Raw genomic sequence first — 17,283 nt, 5'->3', positions numbered from 1 at the left:
TTGTCATTTGTCTGCTATTATAATAGACATATACTGTAATCGTCATTCAGATAGGTATTAACAAATGTCAGCTTTACATGGTTGTTGAGGTTATTCATATTTTCATAATGCAATTTGACTTTTTTCACACTAAAACAAAGTAAAAATTTGCATTATTATTAGGTATGTAAAGTTTTTATGCCTGTTATTTTACTGGTCCCTTTATGTGTTGATGCGGAACCTGAACTAAAATGAGCTTGACAGCCGAGCCATAAACCCTCAAAAACACATAACGCATGTATAAAACACTCAAAAACAGGTCTGATCTCAAGACCTCATTAAATATGACCTATAAAAAATAAAATCAAATTATCATCCAAATTCCTGGATGTAACTACACACTAATTCAATCACATTATGATGAAATTAGATCATATCCATCATGCTGAACGATTCCACTTTGTTGAGGAAACAGTAAAAGTAAAGTCTTAAAGCCACAATCTCTATCTCTGGTGCAGATATAGTCCAGTAAAACACATAATAAATATAATAAATAATAGCATAGTAAAAAGCCTGGAGGACTGAGCACATCCATGACGGCTCTGGAATAAATATGGAATCTGGCTTTGTGCAAAATAGTGTTCATAATATGTTCCAATGATCAAATACATGACATTTTTTCAATGTTATGGACAATTTCCCTCTTCCATACTCTACTGTATTTCTATTCAGGAAAAATGCATCATCTTTGCACAATCAGTCCTGTGAGTGAATTCACATTCACTCCTGCACTTTATAGTATTTTAGTATTTACCTGCTGTACATTTAACCCTTTCATGCATGAATTATGAGAACCTTAATCAATTTTTTTTTTTTTCCTGAGTGTTTTTATTCCTCTTTAGGCATGAAAAAAAAAACAATGTGATTGATTTTTTTTTTTTTAAATCAACCTGTTTTTCATGGAGTTACAAAAATGTCCACTCAGCTACACCATGAATTTTATTCTTGAAGCAAAGAAACATGTATTTAAAACCCAATATCATAAAATGATATGAAAACAGTGAAATGAAACCATGTTTAATGCAGCTAATCTGATGTTTTCTCACATTTTAACATATTCTAATACTAGTTATAACTCACTTCATGGAGATAATATGCAAAAAATAAATATTAACAATTGATTTCCACCCAAGAACCAACCAAGAACAGCAAAGTTACAATAATGGTATGAACTGCAGTTTATGAGATGATGCATAAGTGTCCACTGTGTTGGCTGATATGGAACTAAAACAACAAAACCCATGAATATACAAGAGTAAAGCTGTAGAAGAACTGTCCACTGTAGTGACCACTGTGCATGAAAGGGTTAATCTACTTTTATATATATCTATGCATCTATATATTTTTTGTAAAATTCTTTTATTCTATGCTGAGCTGGTGAAATAAAATTTTATTCTGTGTACACTTGTTGTACTCTGACAGATAATAAAGTCTAAGGTTATGTTCAGACTGCAGGTAAATGTGGCCCAAATCCAATTTTTTTGCCCGTATGTGACCTGTATCTGATCTGTTAAAGACAGTTTGAACAGCACTAATCTGACCCAGACCACTTTCATATGTGGTCCAAAATCTGATATGTATCTGATATTTTCCAATGCGACTTCAGACTGAACGGCCAGGTCACATTTATCATTGAAATACGACAAACATCTCAATTCTGCGTCCCAGGAGTGTTACTTCTGTAAACAGTGTGTGTGTGCGTGGTCTCATATTCCATCAGGACCTCTTTAGTGTATGTGGGTCACTTCAGGGTCCCATTCAGTTCATACTCAAAACTGATAGAAGTCGCACTTAATGTGGAATATGAACGAGCACACAAAAAAAATAGGATTTCACCAAAAAATCCAAATTGTGCATTAAGACCTGCTGTGTGAACGTAGTCTAAGTGTAATTTACAATTTGAATGTAATCCATTTGCAGGAATGTCACGTGTTTGGTACGCTATTTAGCGATACTTGTGAACCTAGTGGCAGAACAAACACCAGGGTGTCATCTGGGCCTGGTTCTGGGGGGGTGGGGGGTGGAGGCAACAAACGTCCTGCCCCTTCAAATAAAAGCTTCCAAAGGTAGGGAAAAGGAAAATAGAGGAAATTAGTAAAGCATTTTAACTTTCACTTTCACTTTGTACGGTTGTATGGCGTGCCCCCCTGTCGCCACTTCCGTCACTGGGCATGTGCCCCCTTAACAGTCCTGATTCCCACCTCATATATGACTATCTGGAACTGGGCCCTGTATCATCTGTTATTATCATTAGTGCATACTGTATATGTTATATTTTCTGTGCAGATGGAAATATAAAAGACAATTAATGCAAACATACCCGTTTGTACTCTTTTATTCCCTCACCCAATGAGAATCGATAAGAGAATCAGAAAAGGATCAGAAAAGAATCAGATCAATACGCAAAATCAATAATTGAATTGGAGTCGTTAAATTCTTATATATTCCCATTCCTAACTATACTGTACTTTTACTTTCTTTCAGTCCCGTACTGGGGCGCCGATGAGGGGGGGTAAACATGACAAATTCATGGGCCCCAGCATTTGTGGGGGGGGGGGGGGGGGGGGGCGCATAGAGTAGTGGAGGGGGTCCAGTGGATACAGGCTAGAAGTTGTAAAAATTTCATGTATTTCCTGTATTATCCGCTGAATAATACAGGAATAGAAATCGGGAATCGGACCTCGAAAGCATGTTAAGTTTCAGTTTCGTGTTCACGCTAGCATAAGTGACGTTATGTATGGACCGCACCCCCACTTCCGCCCACCCCATTCCGACAGATTGACAAGATACTGAACTTCATGAAAGGTCCCACAACATTCAGCTGTCATGGGGCCCATAGTTGGTGGCGGCGCCCCTGGTCCCGTGTGAACCCAAACCTAATTCCTTTGTATCTGTACATATTAAATAGTGATAATAATCTTACACTTGTTGTTTCACACAGTTATCAACAACCGTGTTTCATCTACTTTCCAACACACTGAATGTAGACGACATGCAGGAGGCCCCACGGTGACCCTGTTTACATCCGAATAATCTTAGACCCAAACACAGATAACTCTAATCTACCACCCACTGACTCATTAGTATTCACGTGGTTCTGTTTAGTCCCAACAGGACCTGACGCCGCTGCAGATCTGTCCTCTGCTGTTACAGGGAGGACGGCTGTTGTCCGGCCCCGCTGACGCGATCCACATTTGTGTTTTGTCTGCATAATCAAGGAAACCAGAAGTAAACTGATGGAAAGATACAGGCCCAAATTACTCAGGAGGAAACGGGGAACAATGAGCAATTTACGGTGGCTTCTTGTCTCCGTTCCCCGTCGTTCTGGACATCGTCAAAGCTTATCACTGTCATTTACATCTGCCCATCTTTGCCCCGAGCACTAAACTGCCGGAACTAGTTCTTCAGTCATTCACAAAACATACTAAATTTACACATTTACAAACAACACTGAATTAACCCTTAGATGCATAAAATGACCTGCTGTAACAGGCCAAAGTAAACCCCCAGGCCAGAGTATACCTGGGGTTAAAGCCGCCCAGGCCAACACTGATCCATTTTACAGCAGAACCAACGGAGGTGTGGACATTATGGACCAGAAAAAAATCAAAAATCTAAATATTTCAGTAATAAAAATAAACAATAATAATACAAATGATTATATTTAACATGACAAAATGACAAAAAAAAATCAAAAATGTAAATATTTCAAACATGAAATCATTCTTTTTTGGACCAAAATGTAATACAAATAATTATTTTTTAACATTACGTGGCATAAACAGACAATGATTTTAACGCAGGTCATTTTTGACCCATTAACCCATTTATGGAAGAGTGGAGGGTCCAGACACTTTTGCATCTAAGGGTTAACAAGGATGCACCGACCCCCATTTTTCACTTCCGATCCGATCCTGATACCTGAATTTGGACATCTGCCAGAGCTCTGTTTGCTTTAATATTATCATCATTAATGTTGCTTTTATATGAGGCTGTAATAAACTCCTCTCTACAGGCAAGTTCGATATGTTCGGTACACCTCCGTATTGTATCGAAGGCCCCAAACTGAAACAGTTCTGTACAAACGAGTGCACCGTTACTCCCCTAATTTCCACACAGTGGACATGTTGTGATCAAAAGTTGGTTTATCTTTATTTATCTTTGATTCAAGTTTTTTTTTTTTTTTTATATGTATATTTATCCTTTTATATAAAGACTGTCAATTTTCCTGTTGCGCACTGAGCCACTGCATCGTAATTTCATTTTGATACGAATCTGAATGACAAATAAAGCATGTCTAAGTCTAAGTTAGGGATGTAACGATTACCGGCATAACGATAAACCGCGGTAAAATTGCAGACGGTTAGTATTACCGTTTAAATTCTAATTATCATGATAACCGTGTTTGATTACTGCACTTTTCCGGAGAAAACGCCAATCTGCTTTTATGTCAAATATTTGAGTATAGTTTTAAGTTATTACAATTTTAATTTCCTATACCTAATGTTTAGAACCAATATTCACTTTTAAAGTCTTTGAAAAGGTTCGTTAAGCATCTTTGTGTTATTTGTGCAATAAACTGTATACATTTTTCAAATCAGATTTTATATATTTTTTTGTGTTTTTTGTCCTTTTATGTTTTTATAGTAGGTTAAAGTGAAAAAAATAATAGACAGATGAGATAGACGAAGTTGTGCTGCAAAAAAAAGATACGAAACATGGGTATAGTAAACATTTGTTTATATAGTATATAAAAGCAAAATCAAAAGGATTGAAAAACGGACAAAATAGGCTCAGACCACTAAGGGTTAATATTTGAATGTTTCTGCAGCAGAAAGTGCATTGTGACAATTATTTTATTTGTTGTTTTTTTAGTTTTTCAAAATACAACTTGGTTAAATTATTTCAGTATGTGTATTTGTACTTTTGAACATTTTGAGCACAATTTCAACAATACTGCGATAATAATGATAACCATGATAATTTTGGTCACAAATACCGTGATATGAAATTTTCATCTCGTTACATCCTAGTCTAAGTCTAAGTTAGCCACAGCGCTGCTCAGTGCTCGCCTGCTAGCTGGCTGCAAACTGTGGAATGGATTTCCTGAACGGAGGCGTGTCCCATTACTCCACGTCTCATTGAGACACGCCTCCGTTCAGGAAATCCATTCCACAGTTTGCAGCCAGCTAACAGAGCAGCCTGCAGGGAATCACTTGTGGAGTCATTTCAGCAGACGACATTAAAACACAGACATGGCTCATAGATCGTAAATCTCTGCTCTGTGTTCCCAAAGTCAGAACTAAACATGGAGGATCAGCGTTCAGTTTCTATGCTCCATATATCTGGAACAAACTACCAGAAAATATCAGGTCTGCTGAGAGTCTGAGTTCTTTTAAGTCCAGGTTAAAGACTCACCTGTTCACTGCTGCCTTTGACTAAAAGGCTTTGGACTTTTTAAACTTTATATTCTCTTTGAAACTCTGCACTGCAACTCTTACTTTAATATGTGTGTGTTTTTATTTTTATTTTATTCTATTTTTTTTTTTTTGATTTTATGTGTTGTTTTATTACTTGCTGTTTTAAATCACCTTTTACATGTTTCTTTTATGATGTTTTAAATGTGTTTCTTTTTGTTTCTTTTATTTCAATGTCCTGTGTGAAGCACGTTGAATTGCCTTGTTGCTGAAATGTGCGATACAAATAAACTTGCCTTGCCTTGCCTCTGTAAGTTGAATTGGAAATTTCTGATCTGTTAATTACGTTGGCATCAGAACCTGATCCCAATACTGGATATTGGGTTAATCAACCATTTCTATTTCTCAAATTATTTACATGCAATATTTACAATATTTGTTCTGAAATCTAACGCTAACAGAACACAGAGAGCTCATCTTCACTGTCTTATCACAATACAAAACTCTAGACATCTAAGGGGAAACACTGAAAATATACTGAAGAAATATGGGTTAATGTAATCCCTCAGGCTGTGCATTAAGGTAACACATGAAAGAAGAATTATTTGGGAAATTCCCAGTGATGCTCTTAACAAAATAAAGCCATGGGGTGAATGGACACAAGGTAAAGACGTATCCCTCTGAACTGTTAAGTAAATAAAACCCAACCTGCAAGACGCGAGATTTGAGCAAAACGCACAAGAAGTCCCAATCCACTGCGTGCATTTTCCTTTTTCCTCTGTTGAAAGCTGGATTTCATAAATACACAAAGCGCTAAGAACCGTGTAGCCGCCTCACACTCTGTGACTCCCAAACAATTCCTTTTGTTTGAGAAAAACACTAATGTGCCTGGTGTTCAGTCCAAATGTTTGTCCTGGAGCCTCTACAGTAGCAACAGTATTTAGAGAGAATACATGTGCGCTTATAACACATCCAATCACTATCTAAAACACATTTTGATTTAATTTAGAGGTCGACCACTGTAGTAACAAGAGTTTGGAACAGGAAAAAAAAATGATATCATCGAGTCCCGGTCCAAAAAAAATGTTGACTTTGGAAACGACATGTGTGAATCGTCAACGGCTTCACACACTGCAAAAAAGGCCTGTCCAAAAATAAGACAATTAAACTCATTACTGGATAAAATGCCTTTTTGCAAGTATAATTATCTGCCAGTCCAGTAAGAAAATTGCACTTTATTAAGTTTTCTTAAAATAAGAAAAAACTATCTAATGATTATAGAATGATCCAATTGTAAAAATGCTAAAATTCTTATTTGTTATTATTTTTATATGTAATGACTCAGATATGTATGAGCAAAACTGCATAAAACAAGTAACATTTCTTGAGGGTAATACTCATACTCATCTCCCAACAATGGAGCGTGTTTTGTTATAAATATTACTTAAAATTAGCTGTAATATCAGCTCTTTCATTTGTTATTTTTGTATGCATGAGTATATGTACGAGGGCTGTTCAATACGTTCATGGCCTCACCCAGAAATACTGGTTGTTATAATACAGGATGTTACATTCTTTCGTGATGGGATAGTGATGCTTGAACATCGATGGACCAAGTGCATTGCTGTAAATGGAGATTATGTTGAAAAATAAAATATAAATTATCAGTCTGTGTTGTTCTGTTCTGGGTGAGGCCATGACCTTATTGAACGGCCCTCGTACATATACTAATCCATGTATCATTCGTTCATTCGTTTTTCAATTTAAAACCAAAAATCAAAAAACAAAAAAAGACTCATTTTTTTGTTTTTCATTTTTAAAACCAGAATGAAAAATGGATGACGATTCGTTTTTACATTTCCTGATTTTGTGCTCAAATAAAAAATGGAAAAAACGATAACAACCATTTAATCGATTTTTGCTATTTTCAATATAGTTCAGTTGTCTGACCCGGAAGTAGTCGTAACTAGGGCAAAAATAAACAAACGGAATCATGGCCGGACTGGAGGAATATCTTGCTATAATTAAGCAGCTGTTTGATTCGGAAGCGTATTGCATTCACAGAAAAAAATTAATTCGGCTCTATTTTTCTGAATTAACGAGATTAACGGCATCTTAATTATAGCAAAATATTCCTTCAGTCCGGCCATGATTCCGTTTGTTTATTTTTTCCATAGTTACGACTACTTCCGGGTCAGACAACTGAACTATATTGAAAACAGCAAAATCAGATGAAACGGTCGTTATCCGTTTTTTTTTTTTTTTTTTTCCCATTTTTCATTTGAGCACAAAATCGGGAAATGGAAAAACAAACCGTTATCCGTTTTTCATTCTGATTTTGAAAATGAAAAACAAAAAAACGAGTCGTATTTTTGTTTTTGATTTTTGGTGATTTTTTGATTTTAAATTGAAAATCGAACGGACGAATGATATACGGATTTATACTGTTTATATATGTATAAATGTTAACGTGTCTCTATATCCATGTATGTTTATACTTGAAAAGAAAAAAGGGAAGGTAAATTGTGTTCTATTTTTCATGAATAAAAAATATTGGAAAAATAAAATTGTTGTAATATCTCAGCAGGGTAGCTCTAGATGAAAACTCTTGGAACAAGTCAAATAATCTTAACAAGAATAAGTCAGAATAAGTAAATAAATCTAAAAAATTATCTTTCTAGATAAATATTCCAAATTCAAGTGAGTTTATCTACGTCAGATGTTCCCTTTTTTTGCAGTGCAGTTTGATTCAGTTGTGATTCACCTGATAATAACATCTGCATCTCAGTGCGTTGATGTCTGATGTTTAAGACCCACAACATACAGAGAGAATTAGCTTTTACTGTATTCTTAGTTTTTCAGTTTTATTGTGCATGGCAACTTTTTCATGAGTTGATACAAGCAGGTAAATCTTGTATTAGAGGTTTTAGCTGTGTTTATGTATTTTAGATGCGTTTATGTTTTGTTTCTGTTTTTATTCAGGTCTTTTTCTAACTCTGTGACTCAGGGAAACACACAAGAATTCCAATGTACCTATACTGCAATGTATCTGTGCAAATGGCAAATAAAGTCTATTCTATTCTATTCTATTCTATTCTATTCTATTCTATTCTAATATGGCGATCACGTCATAACCGAGGTAAGGATAAAAACATACAAATAAGTGTAAATGTCAATGCACTAATGTAGCATGAACATCAGTTAGCTCCAGCAGGTGCAGGGTGGCTAATCTGTTATTTATAGCTATCAGATGATTTGCCAGGCTTGTAAATGTATCATTCGTCAATTTCCTTTGGCATATCTGGCACTTGTTTTGCGGTAGACACTTCCAGACGTGTTGAATTGTTCAGCATCTTATTTGCATAGTTCCAACCGATAAGTCCGTCATGTCATGAACTGTCCCAGTGTCATGACGGTGAATCTCAAACATGACGACTATGAAGTGAAAAAACAACAGCCTGAACCCAACAACAACAACCAAATAAACAATGGGTACGTGTCATCAAGGTAATTTTACCACATTATAAACGAGGATGTCAACTGGAAAAATACTGGGATTGATGATTAAATATTATATAACGCATCAATAAACCGCACAGGGAGTTAAAATTTCCACGTTCGATAAAGGTCATCGTAGTTTTATTTTATGTCTTCATGTCTTCAGTAAAAGTGAATGTAATACAATGTTAAACTAAATGGTTTTACTCCATGAAATACACAAAAACTTGGCTTACTTCTATAAAATCAACCAGTTACTGATGCTAGAGATGCTGTTTATACTAAATCTGAATAGATCTGTGGTTCCAAACTGTTAGAAAATAACATTTGGGACTTAAATTCAAAGAACGACTTTAACAATAATGACAACTAGGGGTGTGAGAAAATATCGGTTCTGTAATATATCGCGATATTTCATTTCACAATACTGTATCGATATTTTTAGGTGTTTATTCAAATGCAGATATTGTGGAGGTTCATTTGTTTTTCTTTTTTGTTTAGATTTTATTCTTTATTATTTAACACTCTTTTATTAAATAATGTTAGTTCCTTTGTTTGGGATTGAACTAAAATAATGTTAGTAGTGAACTAATAGAATATGAACATTTGAACAGGATCTGAAACTGTAATGTCTGTAAAATATAATTTCAGTTTGAACACAGGAACATTTTGTGATAAAACATTAGATCCTGTTGTGATCAAATAAAAATGTGTTTAGTATTTGTGCAGATTTCTCATGTAATTCAATTGTTCAAGGAAATAATCATTTAAAAAAAGAAACAAAAAAAATTGCCTTCTTAACAGTATCATGATATATCGTGATATATCGTATCATGATCCTAGTATTGTGATTTTTATCGTATTGCCAGGTTCTTGCCAATACACAGCCCTAATGACAACTATCAAAGTATCTCAGTGCTAAGTACAGTTATAAAAACCAAAAAAATAAATATAAATAAATCATTAAGCAAAAGAAAACTCTTTAGATTTTTTTTTTTTGGATGGATAATTTCTATTAATCACAGCTCAAATTACAGCTAATATTTTTTCATTTATAGACAATTTAGCATTTTAATTTATTGTAAGATCTGAAAAAAAAATTGTAAAAACATAAATCAGTAAATACAGCTGTCAAACACACATTTAACCATTTACCTGCCTGAAAATACCTGTGATTAGCAAAATTCTGTGTCACAAGCTACAAAGAGTCCGCAGAAAAGGGCCAAACAACTAAACATTAGCAAAAAATGACGGATTAAGGATAAATACGACAGGACTAAACAAGTGTTGCAAATCTAAATAATGATATAAACTTTAAAAATATAGGACCAATGGTTCTGTATCTCACTGGAATGTTCTGTCAAGAATCAACAAGTGGAATTTGTGAGGTTTGTCAGAAGTGGGCGGGACTTTGACTGGAGGAGAACTCAACTAATCCAATCGAAGTCCATACATGACGTCTATCAGTGATCAATAGGAACTACATTAATATCTCTGACCATTTCCATGTTATAAACCATCCAAATATGGACCATTAGAAGGAAAGGCACATTTTTAATATTTCAAAAATTCATCAAACATTCAAAATTCGAAATTTCTCAAAACTGCGAACAAACTTTACAGATATTGTTCCAAGAAAGAAACGTAAAAAATTTGAAATGAATCCGACCAGTAGTTTCAGAGAAGAAGACTGATGAAATGTAGACGTTGGTGACCTTGAGTGTGACCCTTCAAAGTCACTCTAGGTCAAAGGTCATGGAGCCAAATGAAAGTCCACATATGACTTCCTATCAGTGATCAATAGTAACTATACCAATATCTGTAATCATATTTGCATGTTATAAACCACAGGTGTCAAACATGCGGCCCGGGAGCCAAATCCGGCCCGCCAAAGGGTCCAGTTCGGCCCTTGGGATGAATTTGTGAAATGCAAAAATTATAATTAAGATATTAACAATCCTTTTAGTTCAGGTTCCACATTCAGACCAATTCAACCTCCAGTGGGCAGGACCAGTAAAATACTATCATAATAATATATAAATAATGACAACTCTAAATTTTTCTCTCTGTAAATGTACATATTTTCATGTATATACACTAAAACAAAGTCTAATTTCCTAAAAAATGTGAATAACCTGAACAAATATGAACAACCTGAAATGTCTTAAGAGAAGTAAGTACAATTTTAACAATTTTCTGTCTGTTATTAAATGTTTTGTGTGTTTGTAGATCCACTGTGATCTGCAAGTTATAATGTACATGTGGAAATGATCAATTGAGGCAGAATATTGTTAAAATTACACTTATTTTGTTCAGCTTGTTCATATTATTCACATCTTTTGAAAGGATAGTTTGTAAACCTTTTCATAATGTAAATTTACTTTTTTCGCTCTAACATAAAGAAAAGTTGGGAGTTGACATTATTTATATATTATTATGTTATTATTTTACTGGTTTGGCCCACTGCAGATCAAATTTAGCTGAATGTGGAACTGAACTAAAATGTATTTGATACCCCTGTTATAAACTATCAAAATATGGATTGTGAGAAGTGAAGGCATATTTTCAATATTTCAAAAATTCATCAAAAATTCCAAAATCCAAACTTCTCAAATCTGTGAACAAACTTTGAACAAAAATTTGACATGAATCCGGCCAGTAGTTTCAGAGAAGAAGATTGATGAAATGTAGACATTGGTGACCTTGAGTTTGGTTGCTCAAGGTCAAAGGTCATGGACCCAAATGAAAGTCCATATATGACTCCCTATCAGTGATCAATACTAACTATATTCGATATCTGTAACCATTTTTGCATGTTATAAACCATCAAAATATGGATCGTGAGAAGGGAAGGCACATTTTTAATATTTTAAAAATTCGTCAAAAATTCCAAAATCTAAACTTCTCACATCTGTGAAAAACTTTGAACAAAAAATTTGAAATGAATCCGACCAGCAGTTTCAGAGAAGATGTTTGAATAAACTGTTAACAAAGACAACGTGCCCTCACAATAAAAAAAAAATAAAACCAAACCAACACAAACACACACGTCATGTCTGCGTGCAGCCACTCACCTGCCTCCCCACTCTGTTATTATGCAGCCTCATCCGTGCATGGATGTCCTTGTAGGTCTCACGGGCGTCCAGGAAGTCCCGTGAGAACTTCTCTCCAAATTCGACGTCGGGGCTGCAGCCACCCCACTCCCAGGAGTCCTGAGGTCCGGGCAGGTCGGCGGGGAAGTGCTCCATGACGCCGTGCACCATGCCCTTCCCCCGGTGGATGGCCTCCAGCTGCAGACGGTGCAGTTTGATGCGGAAGGCCTCCTCGTCTCCACGTCGCTTCTCGTCACAGCCGCACGCCTTCAGCTTCCCCATGGAGCACGCATTTGCCACCGCGTGCACCACGCCTGCAGCGGCGATGGCGTACGCAAAAGCACTCTCTTTAAAACCTGTGGGGATGAGAGTAGAAGAAGAGTTCCAGCTTTATACGGACAGACCAGTGGTGTGTTCGGTCTCATGGGTGTAGAACAAGGCTCTCAAACTCATTTTCTTTCAGGTTCCACATTTGATCTGCAGTGGGCCGGACCAGTGAAATAATAGCATAATAACCTATAAATAATGACAACTGCAAATTTTTGTCTTTGTTTTAGTGCAAAAAAAACCCATTAAATGATGAAAATACTTACTTTTATAAACTATCCGAACAAAAAAGATGTGAATAACCTGAAAAAACTGAAATTTCTTAAGAAAAATAAGTGTAATTTTAACAATCAGAGGTGGGTAATCCCAGCTCCATAGAGTACAAGTCCTGCCATGTATTTGTTCCAAACACTCACTGAACCAGCCCAGTTTTGATGAGCACAACTCCTCATCCAGGTAGATGGATAATTAGTGGAATCACCTGTGTAAAGTGAACAGGTAGAACCAATTCATGGCAGGACTTTTACTCTGTGGAGCTGGGATTACCCACCTCTATTAACAATATTCCGCCTCAATTTATCATTTCTACATGTGCATTATGGATCAGATCTACATAGACACTGTCGTTTGTCCATCAGTCTCGATGACGACCTTGACTTCAGTTTTTGCGGGTGCTGCAGTGGCTCGTCAGCCCTATTTTTGCCCTGAAGTATCTGCCACAATGACACTAAACACTGAGGAACAGGCAGAAAATAGTTCAAATTGTGCTTAATTTTCTTTAGACATTTCAGGTTGTTCATATTTGTTCAAGTTATTCACATTTTATTGTTTCAGCAGAGTTTGTAAATGTAAATATTTTCATAATTCAATGTTATTTTTTGCACTACAACAAAGTCAAAAATTTGAAGTTGTCATCATTTATAGGCATATCGTAATATTATTTTCACATCAAACCAAGAAGAAAATCTGCAGTCACTCTCTTTTGTCGGTTCTTCTGCTGTTATTATTTGACTGCAGATCATATTGGTCTGTATGTGGAACCGCAACTAAAATGAGTTCCACGGCCTTGACTGAGAATTTTTGCATTTTGCATTTTCATCCCAGGGGCCGGATTGGAACCTTTGGCGGGATGCATTTGGGCCCCGGGCCGCATGTTTGACACCCCTGGTGTAGAAAAAGAAATGTCAGAATCAGGAGTTTGGAGAAAAAGCGTTACAGTATTTGGATTTAGTCAGTTAACACAACAAATAGCAGGAGTGTCCAATCCTGGTCCTCAAGGGCCGGTATCCTGCATGTTTTAGATGTTTCCCTCTTCCAGTCCAATGTGTCATTCCTGTTTTGAACTTCATTTCCCATCATGCAGCGTGGTACTGCGTTTCCTGTCAACCATCATGGGCATAGCAACGTGATTGTAAGGCTATTGTATTCTAAAACTACTAATATCTCCCAAAATATTGGTCCTGTCAACTTGCTGTTTTCACTAGTCTGTTCCTTGACCATAAATACATAAATATGAAAAACTACAGCTGTCAGTTTTTTCCGAATTTTGTGTGATGCCCGAGACACACACACACACACACACACACACACACACACACACAAACAGAGTCCACCTCCCTTTTATAATATAGATTCTACTTGTTGGAACCAAAATACAAGTTTGTTCAGCTATTGGTCTTTTTTGTTTTGACCTTAATTTAATAATTGTTTCGTGGGTGTGGCTGTGATGATGACCACACGTGCAATGCATCATGGGTGTTGGTATGGGTGTCGTGAGGTTACAGGTTACATATACCTGCCGTGCAATTTTCTGACCGAGAGCCACAGCGTGAATTCCTTGGATCAGCGCTTTCAGTGTTTTTTATGTTAAGTAAACTATTTTGTTTATTCATAGAGAGTATTTTGAACAACAATTATGACCTATAATGAACGCTTGGACTTGATATTTGTCGTTAAATGGATCGGCATATCCAAAAACAAAGAAAACCATCTGGACATTCATTCATGCACACGTCCAAAAATACAACAGGTTGAACCCTTCTACACTATAGTAGTAGCTCAAGGTAAAGCCACTAAATAAATACGTATTTGTTGCATGTGCAGAGGTTTGTTAATGCTGCACACCCAGTACATAGTCAGATCCCTTTTAGTCAGTATCACAGCATGCAAACAGTTTTTCTGTCCAGCTAAAGGTCTTCCAGGTCTGATATTTGGCATTTTCTTCCATCCTTCTCTGCAAAACACTGTAATATCCTTGTCTTTTGCATGCACAGATCGACCCACATGTTTCCAGTTACATTATATAGCAGTAATATGATATGTGAATTTATTTTCATCGTATTAAAACAGAAGAGATGTGTTCTGAGGAAGAGTTTATAAATGTTCAAACCATGTGAGGCATCAGTAGTAAAGGCCGAAACAAGACAAAACTGACGCAGCAAGAAGAAAACACAAGACAAAAGTAATGTAACAAGATGGACATGATGTAAAAGATACAATAATGAAGTCAAACAAGAGTAAAATAACATGAAAGACAGAAAAAATATTATCTAACAAGATAAAAACAACATAAAAGATAATATATTAAGACGTTGGAAGGGTTGATAAAACGTAGATCTGGCATTTTATGATGTATTTTTGTGAGTTTAGGTCCCAAAGAGACATCAAATGTCTGTTCTGTGTCTCTGAAATACTTTGGGAACCACTGCTGTAAAATACCACAAATTGTCTTGTATTGTTTTATGCCAAAAAATCTGTCAGTTGGGAAATAAAAGTCCATCCACTGAGAAAAATAACCTGACAGAGTGGGAAAAGCGTCTGGTATTAGCAGTTCTTTTACACAGACTCCCAGTTGTGCAAGTGGTGTCAGTGTAAAAGTAATGGAAATAATCTGGAAAAACATCCTCAGCAGGGACGTGATGCAAACTATTGTTTTAGTTCGTTACAAGGCAAAAAGCTGCTGCTCAATGCACTGCCAAAAAAAAAACAAAAAGGAATTCCAGGGGGAGTCTTTGCCAATAAGTCTTACAGTTTCTAAAAAGAAAAATGATCTTGTCATACATATTAGAAAAGCAATGTCTTGAAGAAAATACAGATGACTTTGTCTAAATCACAGGTGTCAAACATACGGCCCGGGGGCCAAATCTGGCCCGCCAAAGGTTCCATTCCGGCCCGCGGGATGAAAGTGTAAAAATGAACCTGAACAGTCAAGGTTGTCAAAATCATTTTGGTTCAGGTTCCACATACAGACCAATGTGATCTCCAATAAAAATACCAACACAATAACCCATAAATAATGACAACGACTAATTTTCTTTGTGAAAAATTATGTAGAAAAAATTTAAATGAAAAAAAATAACATTACACTGTGAAAACATTTACATTTACAAAACTATTCTTTCACAATAAAACGCAAATAAATACATAAATAAAAACAAAGACGAACAACCCGAAATATGCAATTTGAACAATATTCTGCCTGTTACTAAATGTTTTGTGCATTTATGGATCCACTGTGATCTGTAGTTGTGTTGATAATAAGAGATGTAATATTGTAGAAATTGTTCAAATTTTAGTTCCAAACTCCAAAATTTTAACAATATTCTGCCTGTTACCAAATGTTTATGGAACACTGTGTGTAATGTACATGTATAAATAATAAGTTGAGGCATAATATTGTTAAAATTGCACTAATTTTTCAAATGAAATTTCTGTTTTTTTCAGGTTATTCACATCTTTTTTGTAAAATGTAAATATTTTCATAATTTAATTGGGGGTTTTTTGTGCTAAAACAAAAAGAAAAACTTGGATTTGTCATTATTTATAGGTTATTAAGTCATTATTTTACTGGTCTGGCCCACTTGAGATCAAATTGGGCTGAATATGGCCCCTGAACCAAAAGGAGTTTGACACCCCTGGTCTAAATAATATATTCCAGCTGATTTTGAGCTAATTTTAACTGGTACACTGCAAAAAATCTAAATCTCACCAAGTGTATTTTTCTCATTTCTAGTCCAAATATCTCACATAAAATAAGACAGAATCGGCTAAAGATGAACTTTTAACTGAGATATAAGAACTGATTTATAGACGATAGATCTGGAAAATTTGATTTCAAGAAATCTTACCAAGTTAATTTTCACTTGTTCCATATGCAGATTTTTTTGCTTGAATTAAACAAAAAAAAAATCTTGAATTAAAATTTGCCACTGGAACAAGTGAAAATGATCTTGGTAAGATTTCTTGAAATCAGATTTTCCAGATCTATTGTCTATAAATCAGTTTTTCTATCTCACTGAAAAGTTCCTCTTTAGGTGATTCTGTCTGATTTAAGTGTGATGAGATATTTGGACTGTCGCTGTCGTCCAGATCCAAGTGTCTTTTCATTTTCACTTCTCTGACTTCTGTGCAGTTCTTCTTCTCCTTTTCTTTTCTTTGCCGGTGAGGATAACTCGGCCTTTAACCAAGAATCAAAACTCTCGCCCTCTCCAAAAATTTTATACTAAAAAAATTCCATTGTGCTGGCTGGGAAGTTTCTTTGCACTGCAAACTTTCACAGATCAGCTGATGTCGCTTAGCAACCAGGACCATAAGTGACCGGACTACTTGCGGAGTGATATGAAAGACTCGAATCAGAGGTGAAAGAACCCATTTTCCTTGACAGCGGTGCAAGAAACATTTTGTGAAAAAAATCATGCCAGAGAATCATGATCTCAATTCTAAGCAAAAAAAAAAAAAAAAGGTGATTCACATTTTTTGGCAGAATCGTGCAGCACTACAGTAGAGCATAGTCCTTAAAGAAACAGTGCATTCCAGAGCACTCACACAGTTTCACATCTGCTTTCATCTGTGTGATACTTATGTCACTACACATCAGGGGTGTCCAATCCTGGTCCTCGAGGGCCGGTATC

The 17,283-nt window shown here is 35.8% G+C and overlaps 1 protein-coding gene across 1 annotated transcript in view; it reads right to left on the bottom strand.

The window, feature by feature from the left end:
- Positions 1-17,283, bottom strand: part of wnt10a (wingless-type MMTV integration site family, member 10a) — a 78,866-nt gene that overhangs the window by 35,247 nt on the left and 26,336 nt on the right. The window contains exon 3 of the mRNA XM_030125384.1: positions 12,029-12,402. Within this exon, the coding sequence (XP_029981244.1) occupies positions 12,029-12,402 (374 nt within the window). The remainder of the gene's footprint in view (positions 1-12,028; positions 12,403-17,283) is intronic.

Source organism: Sphaeramia orbicularis, chromosome 21 (genome assembly GCF_902148855.1).
Source record: "Sphaeramia orbicularis chromosome 21, fSphaOr1.1, whole genome shotgun sequence".
In the NCBI taxonomy this organism is placed as follows: domain Eukaryota; kingdom Metazoa; phylum Chordata; class Actinopteri; order Kurtiformes; family Apogonidae; genus Sphaeramia; species Sphaeramia orbicularis.
The sequence above is the reverse complement of the archived record's forward strand: the minus strand, read 5'-3'. Positions and strand labels throughout refer to the sequence as shown.